The sequence below is a fragment of the Dioscorea cayenensis genome, chromosome 17 (assembly GCF_009730915.1).
Source record: "Dioscorea cayenensis subsp. rotundata cultivar TDr96_F1 chromosome 17, TDr96_F1_v2_PseudoChromosome.rev07_lg8_w22 25.fasta, whole genome shotgun sequence".
NCBI classification, from domain to species: domain Eukaryota; kingdom Viridiplantae; phylum Streptophyta; class Magnoliopsida; order Dioscoreales; family Dioscoreaceae; genus Dioscorea; species Dioscorea cayenensis.
In genome coordinates, this window is record NC_052487.1 from 17031593 (window position 1) to 17047740 (window position 16148).

Here is a 16148-nt window from a genome sequence, read left to right on the forward strand (position 1 = left end):
CAACTATATTTCGAAATAATTTAGATATTATTATTTATTTTAATGAATATAATTAAATATTTATATTAAATAGTTCATAATAATAATAATAATAATAATAATAATAATATTATTATTATTATTATTATTACAAAATTAGGAAGACGGGGAGATATGTAAAATCCATTTCATTCCTCTCCATTACTCTCAAATTTGGGGTAATTAAAATCACCCATCAATTACCTCAACTTAGGAGTTCTTTTCATTTTTGTGCATATAAATGGGTGTTAACTTCAAGGTTTACGTTTAATTCTCATTTCTTAGTAACGATTATCCTAATCCAAACGCAGACTTACTTGTACTTGAAATATTAACAGTTTTGTAGAATACTTTCTGTCTTTGGAAAATGGCCCTATAACGTTATATATATATTGAGATTAAAACTTAAGGGCTCTCCTTCAAAAATGAGAATTTTCTGCCCAGCAGTACTAAGATTGCCAAGTATGAACAATAGTAATTTTAAACCGAGATCCAAACGACCCAATTCCAGCTCTCAGGCCATATATCTTGAAGTGGCTTAATATTTATTATCAAACCTTCCAACCGAAATTCAGAGTTTCAGACCAAAGGAAATGAAATTCAAACAGACTAAGATCAGTCAGATTTAGATTTGCGACAGTACCATTGCCTTTTTCATTCAACGTTAATTAGTTAGATAGGACATCATCACATTGAATTTCATCTTGTGAAATGCCAACCAACTTCTGTACTTATTAGATTTACTCCAATTTCTCCTCAGCGCCAATGTTATCCCCACTGAAATATATCACTCACAATTAACAATGACTATGCACCCTTTTCAAATAGACCATCTTGATCATCCATCTTTCTTCATCTTTGTTACCAAATAGCATCATCGATCATACTGCATGCATGCACAATGGAGGAGACTAGACTAAAGGAGCACGTCCTCTCTCTTCTCATCCATTCCATCCATCTCTTCACTCTCCTAGCATGCATTACCACAGAAACCTACATCTTCATTAACAAACACCACCCCATCCACCACCTCATCCCTCTCCTCTTCATCCTTATCTTCTCATCCTTCCTCTCCAAACCATCCAGAGTTTACCTTGTAGACTTCTCTTGCTTGAAACCCTCTTCAAGTCTGCGAGTTTCCTCAGCAATCCTCCTCGAACATCTTTCCATGATTGAAGGCTTTGACAAAGAGAGCTTATCATTCTTGTCCAAAGTCATCTCCTCCTCCGGCCTCGGAGAAGAAACCCATTTCCCTCCTTCACTGTACTACCTTCCTCCAAGAACTGACCACAAGAACTGCATTCAAGAAGCCCATATGCTCTTCTTCCCCATCCTTCATGACTTGTTCTCCAAAACCCGGATATCTCCTCAAGACATAGACATCCTCATACTCAACTGCAGTGGCTTCTGTTCCACCCCATCACTCTCCTCCATCATTGTCAACCATTTCGCCATGCGAGACGACGTGAAGACCTTCAACCTCTCTGGCATGGGCTGCAGCGCTAGTGTGATCAGCATTGACATTGCAAGAACTCTCCTCCAACTTAACCACGGATCATATGCAGTGATCGTCAGCACTGAGATTATTTCCACCGGTTGGTACTCCGGCAAAGATCAACGAAAACTTCTGCTCAACTGTTTCTTCCGCTCTGGCAGTGCTGCAGCCCTTCTCACTAACAAAAAAGGGGAGAAGAATTTAAAATACAAGTTGCTGCACTTGGTGAGGACTCAGAGCTCATATGATGATAATTCTTACTTTTCAGCCATGAGAAAAGAAGATTCAGAGGGGATCACAGGATTCTCCATTGAAAGCAATTTCTTGCATGCATTCAAAGAGTTACTACGTTCTCATGTCATGGTTCTTGGCAAAATCATCCTGCCATTTAGAGAGAGAGTTAAGTATGTGATCATGGTGGTGGTCTTGCAGAAGTCATCGAAAGAGCACAGAAGTCCGGTGCCGGAGTTTAGGACGGCAGTGAAACATTTCTGCTTGCCAGCATCAGGGATTCCGGTGATAAAGGAGATGGGAAAGGGGTTGGGTTTGGGAGAAAGGGAGGTGGAGGCGGCGTTGATGACTTTCCGGCGGTTTCGGAAACCAGTCATCGTCGTCGATGTGGTATCAATTGGCCTATTTGGAAGGAAGACAGAGAATTAGGAAAGGTGAGAAGGTTTGGCAGTTGGGAATAGGGACTGGACCAAAGTGTAACAGTGTCATATGGGAGTGCATGAGGGTGTTGAAGATGGAGGATGTTCACAAGGGACCATGGGGATGACCGCTTGCACTGATATGAAGAGATGATGCATGGTGGGTGGTGTTTTTCTATAGATTATTATTATTATTATTATTATTATTATTATTATTATTATTATTATTATTATTTTCCAAAATGTCTGGATAAGACCAAGAAAGGATAGAGTAGCACACATATGGTCATGGACATGGAGTTCATCAGCATAGCTACCGTTTACATCTTCAAAAATATGTTTTCATCTACAAATTAAATTCTTTACTATTTATGAAAAATTATTATGGAACATAAATCCCAAAAGACTTTTTGTTGTCATGTTGCAATGAATTGATAAGCTACAGTGATATATAAATATTTTTAATGTTATTACATATTTTATATTGTCTCTTACTGTAGATGTCTAAAGGAAAGGAAAGTAGAAAGATCTAAGAAATAGTTTATAGTTTTAAAAATGATGATTTTAACCTAAATCATCATTAAAATTTTACAATTTTTAAATTAATTTGTGCAAATTGGTATTAATAATCGTCTCAAATGATATTGTGGGTATCTAAGATAAAAAAAAGAAAATACACAAAACGTAAATGAAGAAAATAAATGTTGAATATAAAAAAGCTATTTCTTTTACTTTTCTTTTTTCTTGACATAGATAGTTTTAGTGGGCGCACAACTTTTCTTTTTACGTCCCGGATTACAAGAAAAGTCTAGTTTATGAATGAATTTTTTACTTTTTAAATTAGTTAAAAGAGTTGATAATTTATTTTAAAAAGAGAGTTTAGATGAAATTTTTTCTATTTCAATGAAGCTTGTTTCTAATTGAGTTAATTAGCAATGGACTATTTTAAAATTTAAACACAAATTTGTAATGGATTTAAATCAATTTCTACATGCTAAAAAGGATTTTATTCCATTTTCAAATCCATTTCAAAATTTAGAAATAGATAACGTTGAGGTGTAGATAGGATTTAGAAACATATAAAAAAATAAAAAATATTCTATTTTTAACAGGAGGAAAAGGAGAGGGAGAGAGAAAGAGGTGCAAGGTCGGAGACTTGATGAGCATGACTGTAATTTTTATTCTTTATTAAGGGTAATTTAGTCTTTAGTTGTGCTGTACTACGATAAAATTTTTGTACCGAGGTTTTGGTGGTACAAAAATTTTAACTACTTGTGTTGTACTCTAACATTCTCTTGTGTTGTACTCTCAACTTTTTAACAAACCAAACAAAGAACAAGAGAAGTTGTGCTATGTTGTACTTCAAAATTTTGCATATCAAACGGACCCTAAGAAAATAATAAACAAAACTAAATATTATCAAGGGGATCAACATATATCATAAATCATGATCATCACTAGTAGGATATATATGAATCTTGGGTAGTAGAATTTTAGCACCTAGCCTTTAGCTCCATAATCATATCCTACATGTGACATATCATCTCCTCACTATATTGATTGTTCTCTTCTATAGCAGCTAGACTCCGGTGAAAGTTGCTAATTACCATCTTGTTACCAATCAACAATTTGACATGGCTATCTAATCTCAATATGTAGCGCTCCAGATAATGTACCTGTAGACAATCCTTGAGATAACTCGGAATAGAAAATAGATACTTGGATCTAATTCCATAGACTTGAGTCTTCTTTTGCTTCCATATCTTAATAGCATAAAGTTGTCTAATGTCAAATTATTAATGGCAATCAATTATAATGGTTTTCTTTTCAACTATATCTATCATTCAAGCAAGGGTGAATATTACTTAAATGAAATCTAAAACAAGAATCTTTCTTAATTAAATCTTTACATTAATGTATTTTTTATATTTTAATATTATTGATTTCTAAAATTACAAGCTGTGTTGGGATTGTTAGAGAAAGCAGAGATTGAAGAAGGATTTAGTGGATTTTGAGGCGTGTAGGAACCCTATCTTTTAGGAATTTATCGTCCTCAGGTCTGCACTCAAGTTTTGCAATAATTCCCTCAGGATACAACAAAGTCCCAAGATCAAACTTTACAGAAAAAGTAATGATCTTGTATGAGAACTTTTTTGTATTTAAAGAAGATGAAGAGGTGTGAACAATGGTTGGATTTGTTTATTAGAGAAAACGACTGACATCTCTTCATTAAAAAAATAATAATAAATTATTTAATTCAACCCAAGATGCCCCAAGTGCCCATTCATAGATTAAATAAATAAATATATAATTATAATATATATATATATATATTAGAGGGTCTACTTGCACTTTCTCAAATTCAAATCTTGTATTATATAAACATATGTTCGTTCTTCTCTTTATCCGATGTGGAACTAAACTATTCACACATACTATACTAACAATCCCCCACTTAGTATGTGTGAAATTGATATAGTCATATTATAGCTAAATGCATTTATAAAGGTAACTTTCGTTTTAAAACCTTTATGTAGTGTAAGTAATTCAAAAATTAAGCAAAATCACAAGTGGTTGAAGCTTAAACTGTGATTCTATCTGCCAAATCGGAATTGTCACACATGTTTTGCTAGTAATGACATTCAAATAGAAGTTCTCTATCAAATGAAAAAAATAGCACTATTAAGGCCATGTGCTCCATCTTGAGTTCATAAAATTTTACAAAGTGTACATATATAACTTTGATAGAAGCGGCACCACTTCTCAATTTTATATAGGTGAAGTTTTGCTTCATTAAGACTACTTAATTTCTATACTCACCCTCTGAACGACCACGGTATTAATATTTTAATCAGCAAAACCTAGTACTCAAAACACTTATTACTAACTTGTGATTACCCTTTAAACTCCTAAATTAGTGGTAATGCTAAAATAAAAGTTTGGTTCCTATTAATGATAAGTTAAGCTAAAAGGTCGAAGACCCATTTCAGCAACAGTATTTCGTACTAAATCTCTTAGTAGAGCTTTAGTTAATGGATCTGCTAGATTCTTCCAAGATCTCACATAAGTTATGGTAATAATACCATCAGTTATCAATTGTCTCACAAATTCATGCCTTAGACTTATATGTCTTGACTTACCATTATATATTTTATTGAGTGCTCTTGACATAGTTGCTTGACTGTCACAGTGCAAAAAAATGTCTGGTATTGGTTGTGGCCACAACTTTATGTCTAATAACCAGTTTCTCAACCACTCTCCTTCCTTGCCTGCTGCTGCTAAGGCAAAAAATTTAAACTCCATTGTGGAGTGTGTTATACATGTTTGCTTCTTTGATGCCCAAGAGACAACCCCGCCTCCTAATGTAAAAATCCATCCACTAGTTGACATTTTGTCACTAGTACTTCTTATCCAACTAGCATCGGAATATCCCTCTAATACAGCGGGAAACTATCATAGAATAAGCCCAAGTCTTTTGTTCTCTTAAGGTATCCTAAAACTCTTTTTATTGCATTCCAATGTAACACACCTGGATTTTTTTTTAGTAAATCATGATAATTTACAAACTGCAAAAGCTATATCAGGTCTAGTACAATGCATAGCATACATAAGACTCCCTATAGCACTAGCATATTCTAGTTGATCTATTGCTCTTTCAAGATTTTTAGTCAAATTAATGGAAACATCACAAGGAGTATTTGCTTCTTTAATATTTAAATGATTGAACTTAATTAACACTTTCATAATGTAATGAGATTGATAGAGTGCAAAACCCCCACCATATCTTCTAACTTTGACACCTAAGATTGTATCTACCTCACCTAAATCTTTCATTTGAAAATTTGAGGATAGATATGCCTTAGTGTCATTTATTCCTTCCATGTTAGTACTAATAAATAGCATATCATCAACATAGAGACATAGTATTATACCAAAATTATTAGTGAACTTAGAATAAATGCATCTATCAACACTATTATGCTTAAAGCCATATTGTAGAATTATAGAATCAAATTTTTCATGCCATTGCTTTGGTGCTTGCTTTACTCCATACAAGGATATTGTTAATTTGCACACTTTCTGTTCATTTGCTGGTAAAATAAAACCTTCAGGTTGTTTCATATATACCTCTTCATTAATCTCACCATTTAAAAATGTTGTCTTAGCATCAATTTGATGAACTTGTAAATTATCAATAGATGCTAATGCAAATAACACTCTGATAGAAGTAATTCTAGCAACAGGAGCATATGTCTCAAAATAATCAATTCCTTCCTTTTGTTTAAACCTTTTTGCCACTAATCTGGCTTTAAAAATATTTTCATCTTTAATTTTGAATACCCATTTGCATCCAATTGGCTTACAACTAGGAGGTGGATCAACCAAAACCTATGTTCCATTAGACATTAGAGAATTCATTTCATCATTAATAGATTTAGTGAATTTTGAGGCGTGTAAGAACACTGTCTTTTAGGAATTTATCGCTCTCAGGTCTACACTAGGTTTTGCAACAATTCCCTCAGGATACAACAAAATCCCAAGATCAAACTTTGCAGAAAAAGTAATGATCTTCTGTGAGAACTTTTTTTGTATTTAAAGAAGATGAAAAGGTGTGAACAATGGTTGGATTTGTCTATTAGAGAAAACGACTGACATCTCTTCATTAAAAAATAATAATAAATTATTTAATTCAACCCAAGATGCCCCAAGTGCTCATTCATAGATTAAATAAATAAATATATAATTATAATATATATATATTGGAGGGCCTACTTGCACTTTCTCAAATTTAATTATTTAATTTCTTTATTATCTTGTATTATATAAACATATGTTCGTTCTTCTCTTTATCCGATGTGGGACTAAACTATTCACACATACTACACTAACAGGGATGACTCTCACCGATGCCACCTTGCTCACTTTGAAAGGCTCCTGAGTCAAGTTTTGTTGGATTGTGACTATTATTTTCTTAAAGCCCTTTAAGAGATTTATTTAGAGAAGGACAAATGTGTGCTTCATATTGATTGAGATTTGACCACACTAAAAAAAAACCCTTCCCGGTAGCATGTGCCCAACAACCTTTAGTTACTAGGCCTCTCTTTTAATATATTTTTCTTCACAAAATAATATTCTAATTTGGTTTTAAATATCATAATAGAGAAAACACCTATCTCAAAAATAATAATAATAAAAAAATTCTAATAACAATATCGAAAATTGTTTAAAGAATTAAAGCATGATTTTTTACAAGCATATTGTATAATAATCGTTTAGACATATTGAGATCAAAGTAAAAATCTTATTTAAAAAGGATATGATTAAATGAAAGTATTCATGGCTAAAGTGCACTTCTTCATTATATAAAGGTAAAATCAATCAAGTCATTAATATTAAAGAATAAAACAGGTTACGTGATGTTTATGTGTATGACATAACCGGCATGTTTGCAAATATTTTTCAACTTCCTATTTATTATGGGGGCAAATACCATAAATAGTCCATTTACTTTTCTTACTCTACCTATTTAGTCTTTTTATTTTAATTTGATCTTTTTAGTCCATCTACTTCATATTTTGGGTAAATCAGGTCTACACCGAGGATGGCGTTTCCTCCGCTATTTATTTGTGTCTGACATGGAGCTTTTATTAATATAATATTAATAAAATAATAAAAACGTGGATAAAATATTATTTATTTTCAGTGCTCTTTATTAGATCCAGATCCCTCTTTCACTTTCAGATCTGAGATGGTCTTTATACTAAAGTACGCATTCTTCTCCAAATTCTCTTTACTTCTTGTCCCTCGTTTTCTCCGATGGCGTCTTACTTTGCCATTTGAGTCTTTGGTTACATAAGAATGACCGATCCTGAATTATTTAAGCAGCATTATCTAGTTATCCCACACAAGTCTGGTCTATGCGAACAGTGGAGGTGTTGTTCTCCACAGAGGAGGTGATGGCTTTGTCAGTGAGATTGAGTTCCAGCGCCATGTTGTGGTCAGCATTCTTTCAGAAAGGCGAGTTCATGCTCCGAGAGGATTGAAGGGAGGAAACAATGGCGCCCGTGGGGCTAATTTCCTGATAAGGAAAGACAAACGACAAGTTTATCTCAGCGGAAAGAATGCCATTCTTGTGAATGCCAGTGAAATTCTTCATATACTAATTCCAGGTGGTGGTGGCTATGGCTCTCCATGTTAAACACCAAGATTTCCATTACTCAATCAGTAATAATTTCATCATCTTGTACCAATTCATGCTTGTTACAACTGATAAACAATGATTATGAAAATAAGTGTGATGCTTATGTTTTTTCATTGTTGATATGATTTATAAAACTTAGTTTGGGTAATCTTGAACATTTGTTCCAATGAAGTTAACATTATCTTTTTCTGAGAAAGTTATTGTGATTTGCTTTCAGTTTCAAAGAGAATTGGAAGCAATTGTATGAATTTTATCCTTTTGTGAAAATGCAGCGTGGTAGACATGTTGCTATTACTATATAATAATTATGTTGAACTTTTGAAGTGGTGTTTGTGATGGTGGACAAATTGTATAATTATCACAAGATTTCAGAGTAGGACCAGCAACCAGAGACTCAAATAGTAAGGTAAGACGCCGTCGGAGAAAACGAAGAACAAGAAGTAAAGAGAATTCGGAGAAGAAGACGTACTTTAGGTTAAAAAACCATCTCGGATCCGAAAGTGAAAGAGGGATCCGGATCCGAGAAAAGACACTGAAAAGAAATAATACTTTATTGACATTTTTATTATTTTATTAATATTATATTCATAAAAGCTTCACGTCAGACATAAACAAACAGCGGGAGGAAACACTTTTCTCGGTGTGAACCTGATTTACCCAAAATATGAAGTAGAGGGACTAAAAAAACCAAATTAAAGTAGAAGGGCTAAAAGGGTAGAGTGAGAAAAGTAGGGGGATTATTTAGGGTATTTGATCTTTACTATGCCATCTCTTTCTCTATACACGTTTCTCATTAGAAACTAGGATTCTGGGTTAGAGAGAGAATAAGAGAAGTGGTTCTTAACAAGGGAGTGGAGAAAGCTGACTGTGACATCACATTACTGACGTAAATTAACAAGGGATACAAAGAGACCAAGGTGCATATTATTTTTTTTAATGTGCTATTTGTATTTATTCTTTGGTAGAATAGCCTATTTGGTCCCTGTAATTTATTCAATCTCTCCCTTTAGTCCCTCTATTATAATTTGGCCTGAAAAGATCCCTCTAATATTTAAATTGGCCCAATGTAGTCCCTCACCCCAACGTCCATCTCATTTTTCATCCATCCCTGCTGATGTGGTAGTTTTATCATTAAAATATTATTAAAAAATAATTTCTTTAATCTAATCATAAGTTTTTAAGAAGACGGGTTTGATCCTTGTAGGATCCAAACTTGATAAGAGAACAAAGTCGGGCCCTCCATCTCTCCAGACTGACATACCCCACCAGCCACCGTCTTCTCCGGCAACCTACCCCACCAACCGCTAGCCATCTGCGTCGGCAACTACATCTCCTCTACTGTCAATCTTATCTTCAACCGCAAGACATCGTGCCTCCGCTAGTGTCACTTCTACGTCAGCTCTATGCCCTAGCCATCCCATCTCCATTAGGTTTGAAGAACCATCGCCACGCCCCCTCTCCATTTGAAGATCCATTACTGCTCAGACCAATTGGAGTGCAAACTTTCAGTTCTCTACTGATCCCAATAACTACGGCATTTCAATAGGTTTGAATTTAATTATTTTGGATGAATTTTCTATCCTTTATATTTGAATTTGATTTCAATTAGTAGATTACTATGTCTATTTTCACTTGCTTGACCCATTTATTTAACATTACATATGCGATTTTTAAATTTGATTTTGATTTCACTAATGTTATGAGCATGGACTAATATTTCTGTTTTCAACCCAGTATTGAGCATTATGCTTTTGATGTTTAAGTTTGAAATTGACTTTATTCATTATCTGTTAGTGGAAGCAACTAATTCAGAACATTCAACTGTTATACCTTTCATATATTTGTCTTATTCGTCTATGTAATGTGATGGAGAAACTAATATATACATGACAAAAGTAGGTGTGAAAAATTTAATGAATGACCTGTACTTGAAGTTCTCATTTCAAGGTCGTACTCACATATGCTATACATGATATATTCTGGCTGAATATATAATCAACTAATTATATAGGGACGTTGTTTATCTTTATAAGCACAACAACACTAAGGACTTTATATAGACATGATGGACCACCAAAGATGTAGGTATATACTTTCAGGGAAAAAAGAAATGGTCTTTATATAGACATGAAGGACCACCTCTGTTATAATAATTGCGTAAGTAGTAGATAGATCATTTCTGCATTTCAAAATTTTTTTTTAATTGTTACATAGTGCTCTATTTTTGTCTAATAATTCATGCAGTCTCTGGTTGCTTGTATGTGTAAGTATATTCAATCATTAGTTAAAGTGGCCTTTTGTTTTAACAAAAAATCTAAGGTTCTAGATGTTATTATTTGCCGCCTATGCTTGAATGTGTAATGATATTCTAAACTGGTAGATATAAATTAATCAACGACATGTACTTGATGTGTAATTATATTCTTATCATTTCAAGGTAGTAGTCACATATATGTTACACTAATTGAATACTCTATGTATGGTAGATTATTTTTCATACCTATGTGATGGTCATTGTTTTCCATACTGAATTACACTGTTAAATATATTCAGTTATTAGTTATAGTGATATTTTTTGTGTGTATACCTTAATTTAGATTTCTTTGCCACATCTTAGCATGACTAATTGTGGGAAATACACTATTAAATATCATCATGGAGGATCATTGATAACAACAGGGAAAGTTAGATATCTCAATGGACAAATGGATGAGTTCTCAGTTGACCGTGACAAATTGTGTCATTGGGACTTATTAGGTGATCTTAAGGATTTAGGATATGACATCAACAAGGCATGGGATTTGTATTACTCAAAGAATGATGGATCATTAAAATTAACTTGCGATGATGGAGGGGTGATCAGCTTGGCTAATCAATTAAGAAAATTTTGGATAATAGATATATATGTGGAGTCATCAAGTGTTATGAAAGAGAAGAAATTGCCATCAGGGTTACTAGATGATTGTGTTTTCATTGCAGTGCTTGATGCGAGAAAGCAAAATGTTGTGGAAGTAGATGTGGAATAGGGCAGTGACAAAGGCAATGTCGATGGAAATGATAGTGGCAATGAGAGTAACTTAGATGTAGATGATGAAGAAAGGCTGGTAGATGTACCATTTGTTGACTATTGTTTAGATGCAGATGATGAAACAGAAAATGCAAGGGATAAGATTAGGAGATATTTTCAACAGAGGAATGAAATAGGAGGGAATTTTGGTGAAGATGATGCTGACAGTGAAGATGAAGATGATGCTAACAAATCTAATGATGAACTTATAGTTGAGGGACAGATAGAAAATGCAAACATTGGAAGTCAGAGGGGAAAAGTAGGAGGACATGAGAGTGTCTAGTTTGAATCAGATGATCCTGACAGTTATGAGGATACTAGTGATGGTTTAGATGCGGACGATGAAAGGCCCCATTAGTCAAATAAGCACATATATAACCCTGAAGTCCCTTGGGTTGATTTCAAACTAGATCTTGGGTTAGAAGATCTGAAATCATTCAAGAATGAACTTATAGAATTCTCAACAAAGAAAGGGTTTGAATTTGAGTTCATTAAAAATGATTCAATGAGGGTCAGGGCAAAGCGTGCAACAAAAGAATGCAAATAGTTAATCTTGTGCTCTTGGAGTAGCGGGAGGAAGATGTTTGTGATCAAGCATTATGTCTCAGATCATACATGCTTACTTGGGACTACAAAAAATAGAAGGATAACAGATAGGTTAATTGCCAAAAAATTTGGGGAAGTTATAAGTTCTATGCTTTGTGTTAAGGCCAAGCAACTAAAAGCAATGGTGAGGGCACAATTAGGTGTGTTTGTCACTTACAAGGTTTGCAAGAATGCCAAGAGTATAGTGTTAAAAAAATTGAGGCACAATTCAGAGAAGATTTCAAGGTGATAAATAATTATGCTCTTGAGTTAAAGTCTACAAATCCTGGGAGTAGTGTGGTTGTGGTTGTTGAAAGGGCTGTTCCAAATGAGTTGCCTATGCTTCAAAAGATGTACATATGTTTGAAGGCTGCCAGGGAAGGTTTCTTAAATGGTTGTAGGCAGATTATTGGTTTAGATGGATGTTTCCTTAAAGGCTTACTCAAGGGTTAATTACTAGTTGCTATGGGGAACGATGGAAACAACCAAATATTCCCAATAGCTTGGGCAATTGTACAAAAGGAGAAAAGTGAATCCTGGTCCTGGTTTATTGATAACTAGAAGTCAGATCTAAGTATGGGAGAAGGCTTGGGATGGTCTATCATTAGTGATATGAAGAAAGTATAAAACACACATTAGCATAGCTTAATTTATTTGATGATTGATACATTTTAATTTGTTTAATTTCTTCATTGCAGGGCTTAATAAATGTAGTGAATAATATTCTTCCATTTATTGAGCATAGGATGTGTGTAAGACACATCTATACAAGATGGGGAAAAAAAATTTAGGACAAGAAGTTGCAACTTCAATTCTAGAATATTGCAAGGTCTACAAGCCAGGCTGAGGTGAAGACAAATTTAGACCAATTGAGTAAGATGAAAGGAGAAGAAAGTGCTATGAAGGAATTACTTGAGAAATGGCCTATTAAAGGTTGGTGCATGGCTTACTTTAATGATTCAGTAAAATATGAGGTCATTGACAACAACATGTCTAAAACCTTTAATGGAGTAATATTGGATGCTAGGAGCAAACCAATTATTTCTATGCTTGAAGATATAAGACAATATGCAATGACAAGAATAATAGTCAAAAGAGACTATTCTAGAAAGTGGGGTGGAGAATTAGGGCCTAATATTGCAGCTAAGATTGAAAAAGAAAGAAAAAAAAGTGGTAAGTGGCAGGTGGAGTGGAATGGGGATGAAAGACATCAGGTGTTTTGAGACAATCTGATGGTGCATGAGAGGGAGGCTTATGTTGTCATGTTAGCAAAGAATACTTGCTCTTGTGGTAAATGGGGTAAAACAGGCATCCCCTGCCAACGTGCACTAGCAACTATTGCTGTCCAAGGGGGAGATACTATTATTTATGTGTCTCACTGATACAAAAAGAGACTTACCTAAAGGCATATGGATTTGCTGTTAATCCATTGAAGGGTAGAGATCATTGGCCTATACGTGAAGAAGGACCAGTACAACCTCCATTGGTAAAAAGAATGCCTAGTCGACCAGCTAAGAAAAGGAGAAGAGAGCCTCTTGAGGGTAAAAGAAAAGGCAAGTCATTGTGTTTAGGAAAGACAGGGTATTTAAATGTGGTTATTGCTATATTGAAGGCCATAACAAGACTACATGTCCAAAGAAATGTAACACATTGGTAAGCTGTTCTGCAATATTTTTTATTTACTCCAATCTAATTTGCTTGCCATGTTCTAACCTTGTATGTTAAACCAGGGTAAACCTAGTGACATGGCAGGTACAACAAGACAAACTACAGGAAAAAGAGGCACAACCAAAAGGCCTAAAAACACATGCTGCAAGTCTTGCTTCAACAACAATCTTAAGAGTAAGGAATGAATATCATCTTTGGATTACATATCATGAACTAATGTTTCAGAAGGCTAAAATAAACTTTTCATATGATGTAGGATAGATATAGTGGTGGACTGATTATTGGAAGGGAACCCCTAAATTTCTCTTCATTTGTTACTGCTTTTGAATTAATAGTAATCTTCTTAATCATTTTGAAATTGTCATTTTTTTATTTTATCTTTTTGGGGTTATTAATATGATTGGTGTTTGTAATGGCTAGGAAAGAAGGAATTGGAGGTCTATGGTAGGGCAAAATCAGGTTGGAGGAGGAAACCAACAAACCAGTACATTAATGGAGATCCCAGAATTGTTAACACAACAGAGCAGGACATCTGTTTCAACAAAAGAGAAAGCTTAACTAAAATAATTGTGAACTTGATTTATTGCTGCTAATTTTGATATCTGTTGTAGCAGATGCTACCAAAATGCAAACAGTTATGTAATGCTGAATGTTCCTATGTGAACTTGAAGAATTCAATGGACTATATATTTCCAATTCTTGACTAAGTTATATTTCTCTCATTTCCATATTGATTATACGCAATTATATGTCCCATCTTAAAATTTTATTTAGTATGATTTTGTTGATTAATTAAGATCATGCTGCAGATTATAGTGTGATTTTGTGTTAGCTTAAAATTACTGGAATTTAGTGTGATTTTGTAGCAAATCATGCTGCACATAACTTGCTGCAGATTATATGTCATAATTAAAATTGAATTTTGATGTCTAATTGAATTCTGTTAACACGAACTTTCAATTTGATTGATCAAAATGTCTATGACATATTGTAAACCAATTGGATGTTTGAGCTCAATCAAAACATCCATGGATAAAAACCAAACTACAATGGATGTTCACAAATCTTATTGATGACTTCGAATTAGATGAACTAAGCTTGATTAATTGCTTATGGGGCCAGAGGTTGCCAGATTGAGTTTGCATTCCAGTGCTCTGAATGGACATGGCGGAGGATCTGCAACAACACTCCAATGGTTGCAAAGGTGGAGTAGACGCGAAACTAAGATGTTGTCCAGCGGCATGTGGATGATGGTTGATGGAGTAGAGAATCAACGGTTGCCAACGATGGACGGCCGGTGGTTGGTGGGGTAGGTTGCCGGAGAAGACGGTGTCTGGTGGGGTAGGTCAGTCTGGAGAGATGGAGGGCCCGACTTTGTTCTCTTATTGGGTTTGGATACTACAAGGATCGGACCCGTCTTCTTAAAAACTTATGATTAGAATAAATAAAATATTTTTTTAATAATATTTTAATGATAAAACTGCTACATCAGTAGGGATGGATGGAAAATGAGACGGATGTTGGGGTGGGGGACTACATTGGGCCAATTTAAATAATAGAGGGATCTTTTCAGGCCAAATTATAATAGAGGGACTAAAAGGGGAGATTGAATAAATTACAGGGACCAAATAGGGTATTCTATTTTATTCTTTTTACTAGTGAAACTAACTAATATCCAGGATATATAACTTTAGAAATTCATTTTTAAAACTCGTAATTTTTTTAGTTTTGTATATATTAAAATATGGAGAAAGTTCACTGTCACGTGGCATGAGTGATTCAAAATAGTCCAAACTTTGGGTTATGTTTCTTAGTGAATAACTAAGTGTTAGCACAATAAGAGTCCGGTTCGATCACGGAATATGAATTAAAAAAAATGGGATAGAGAATTGTATATAAATTATTTTAATGCCTTTAATATAAGTAATGATATTTTAATATATAAAAGAATTACATATAAATAAATATCTAGTCTTTGTAATTATTATAATTAAATATATAGAATAAATAATTTCTTTTTACCATTAACCAATTAAATAATTTACTTTAATTATCCTCTTTAATTTATTTGGAAGATAGCAAATTTGTTGTAATTATTTAAATTAGTTATTTTATTTAATTAAATATCTACCGGGTAAAAGTGTCATTTCACTTTAATTACCATACTTAAATACTTTTATTAACTATTTTATTTAATTAAATCTATGTAAGGGAAAAAATGTCATTTCACTTTAATTATTATAATATAATATGTATATTAAATGATTCTTGTTAATTATTATTTACTTTAATTATTGTAATATTTAAATGACTCAATTTATGTTTAATATAATTTACTCTAATATTTATAATTAGTTATTTAATGCTATACAACACGATCTTCTTTCACGAATTCGTCACACGACCGATGTGGCAAATGAGTTTCTCTCTCCTAGTCAGCATATATTAAAAAAAAAAGAAAAT

General features: G+C 33.6%; 1 protein-coding gene across 1 annotated transcript; it reads left to right on the plus strand.

The window, feature by feature from the left end:
- The first annotated feature begins 810 nt into the window (after positions 1–810).
- Positions 811–2547, plus strand: LOC120280834 (3-ketoacyl-CoA synthase 5-like). The gene is given in 2 exon segments (XM_039287789.1): positions 811–2104; positions 2106–2547. Coding segments are annotated over 2 exon segments (1371 nt in total). The 5' UTR covers positions 811–919; the 3' UTR covers positions 2292–2547.
- The last annotated feature ends 13601 nt before the right edge of the window (positions 2548–16148 follow it).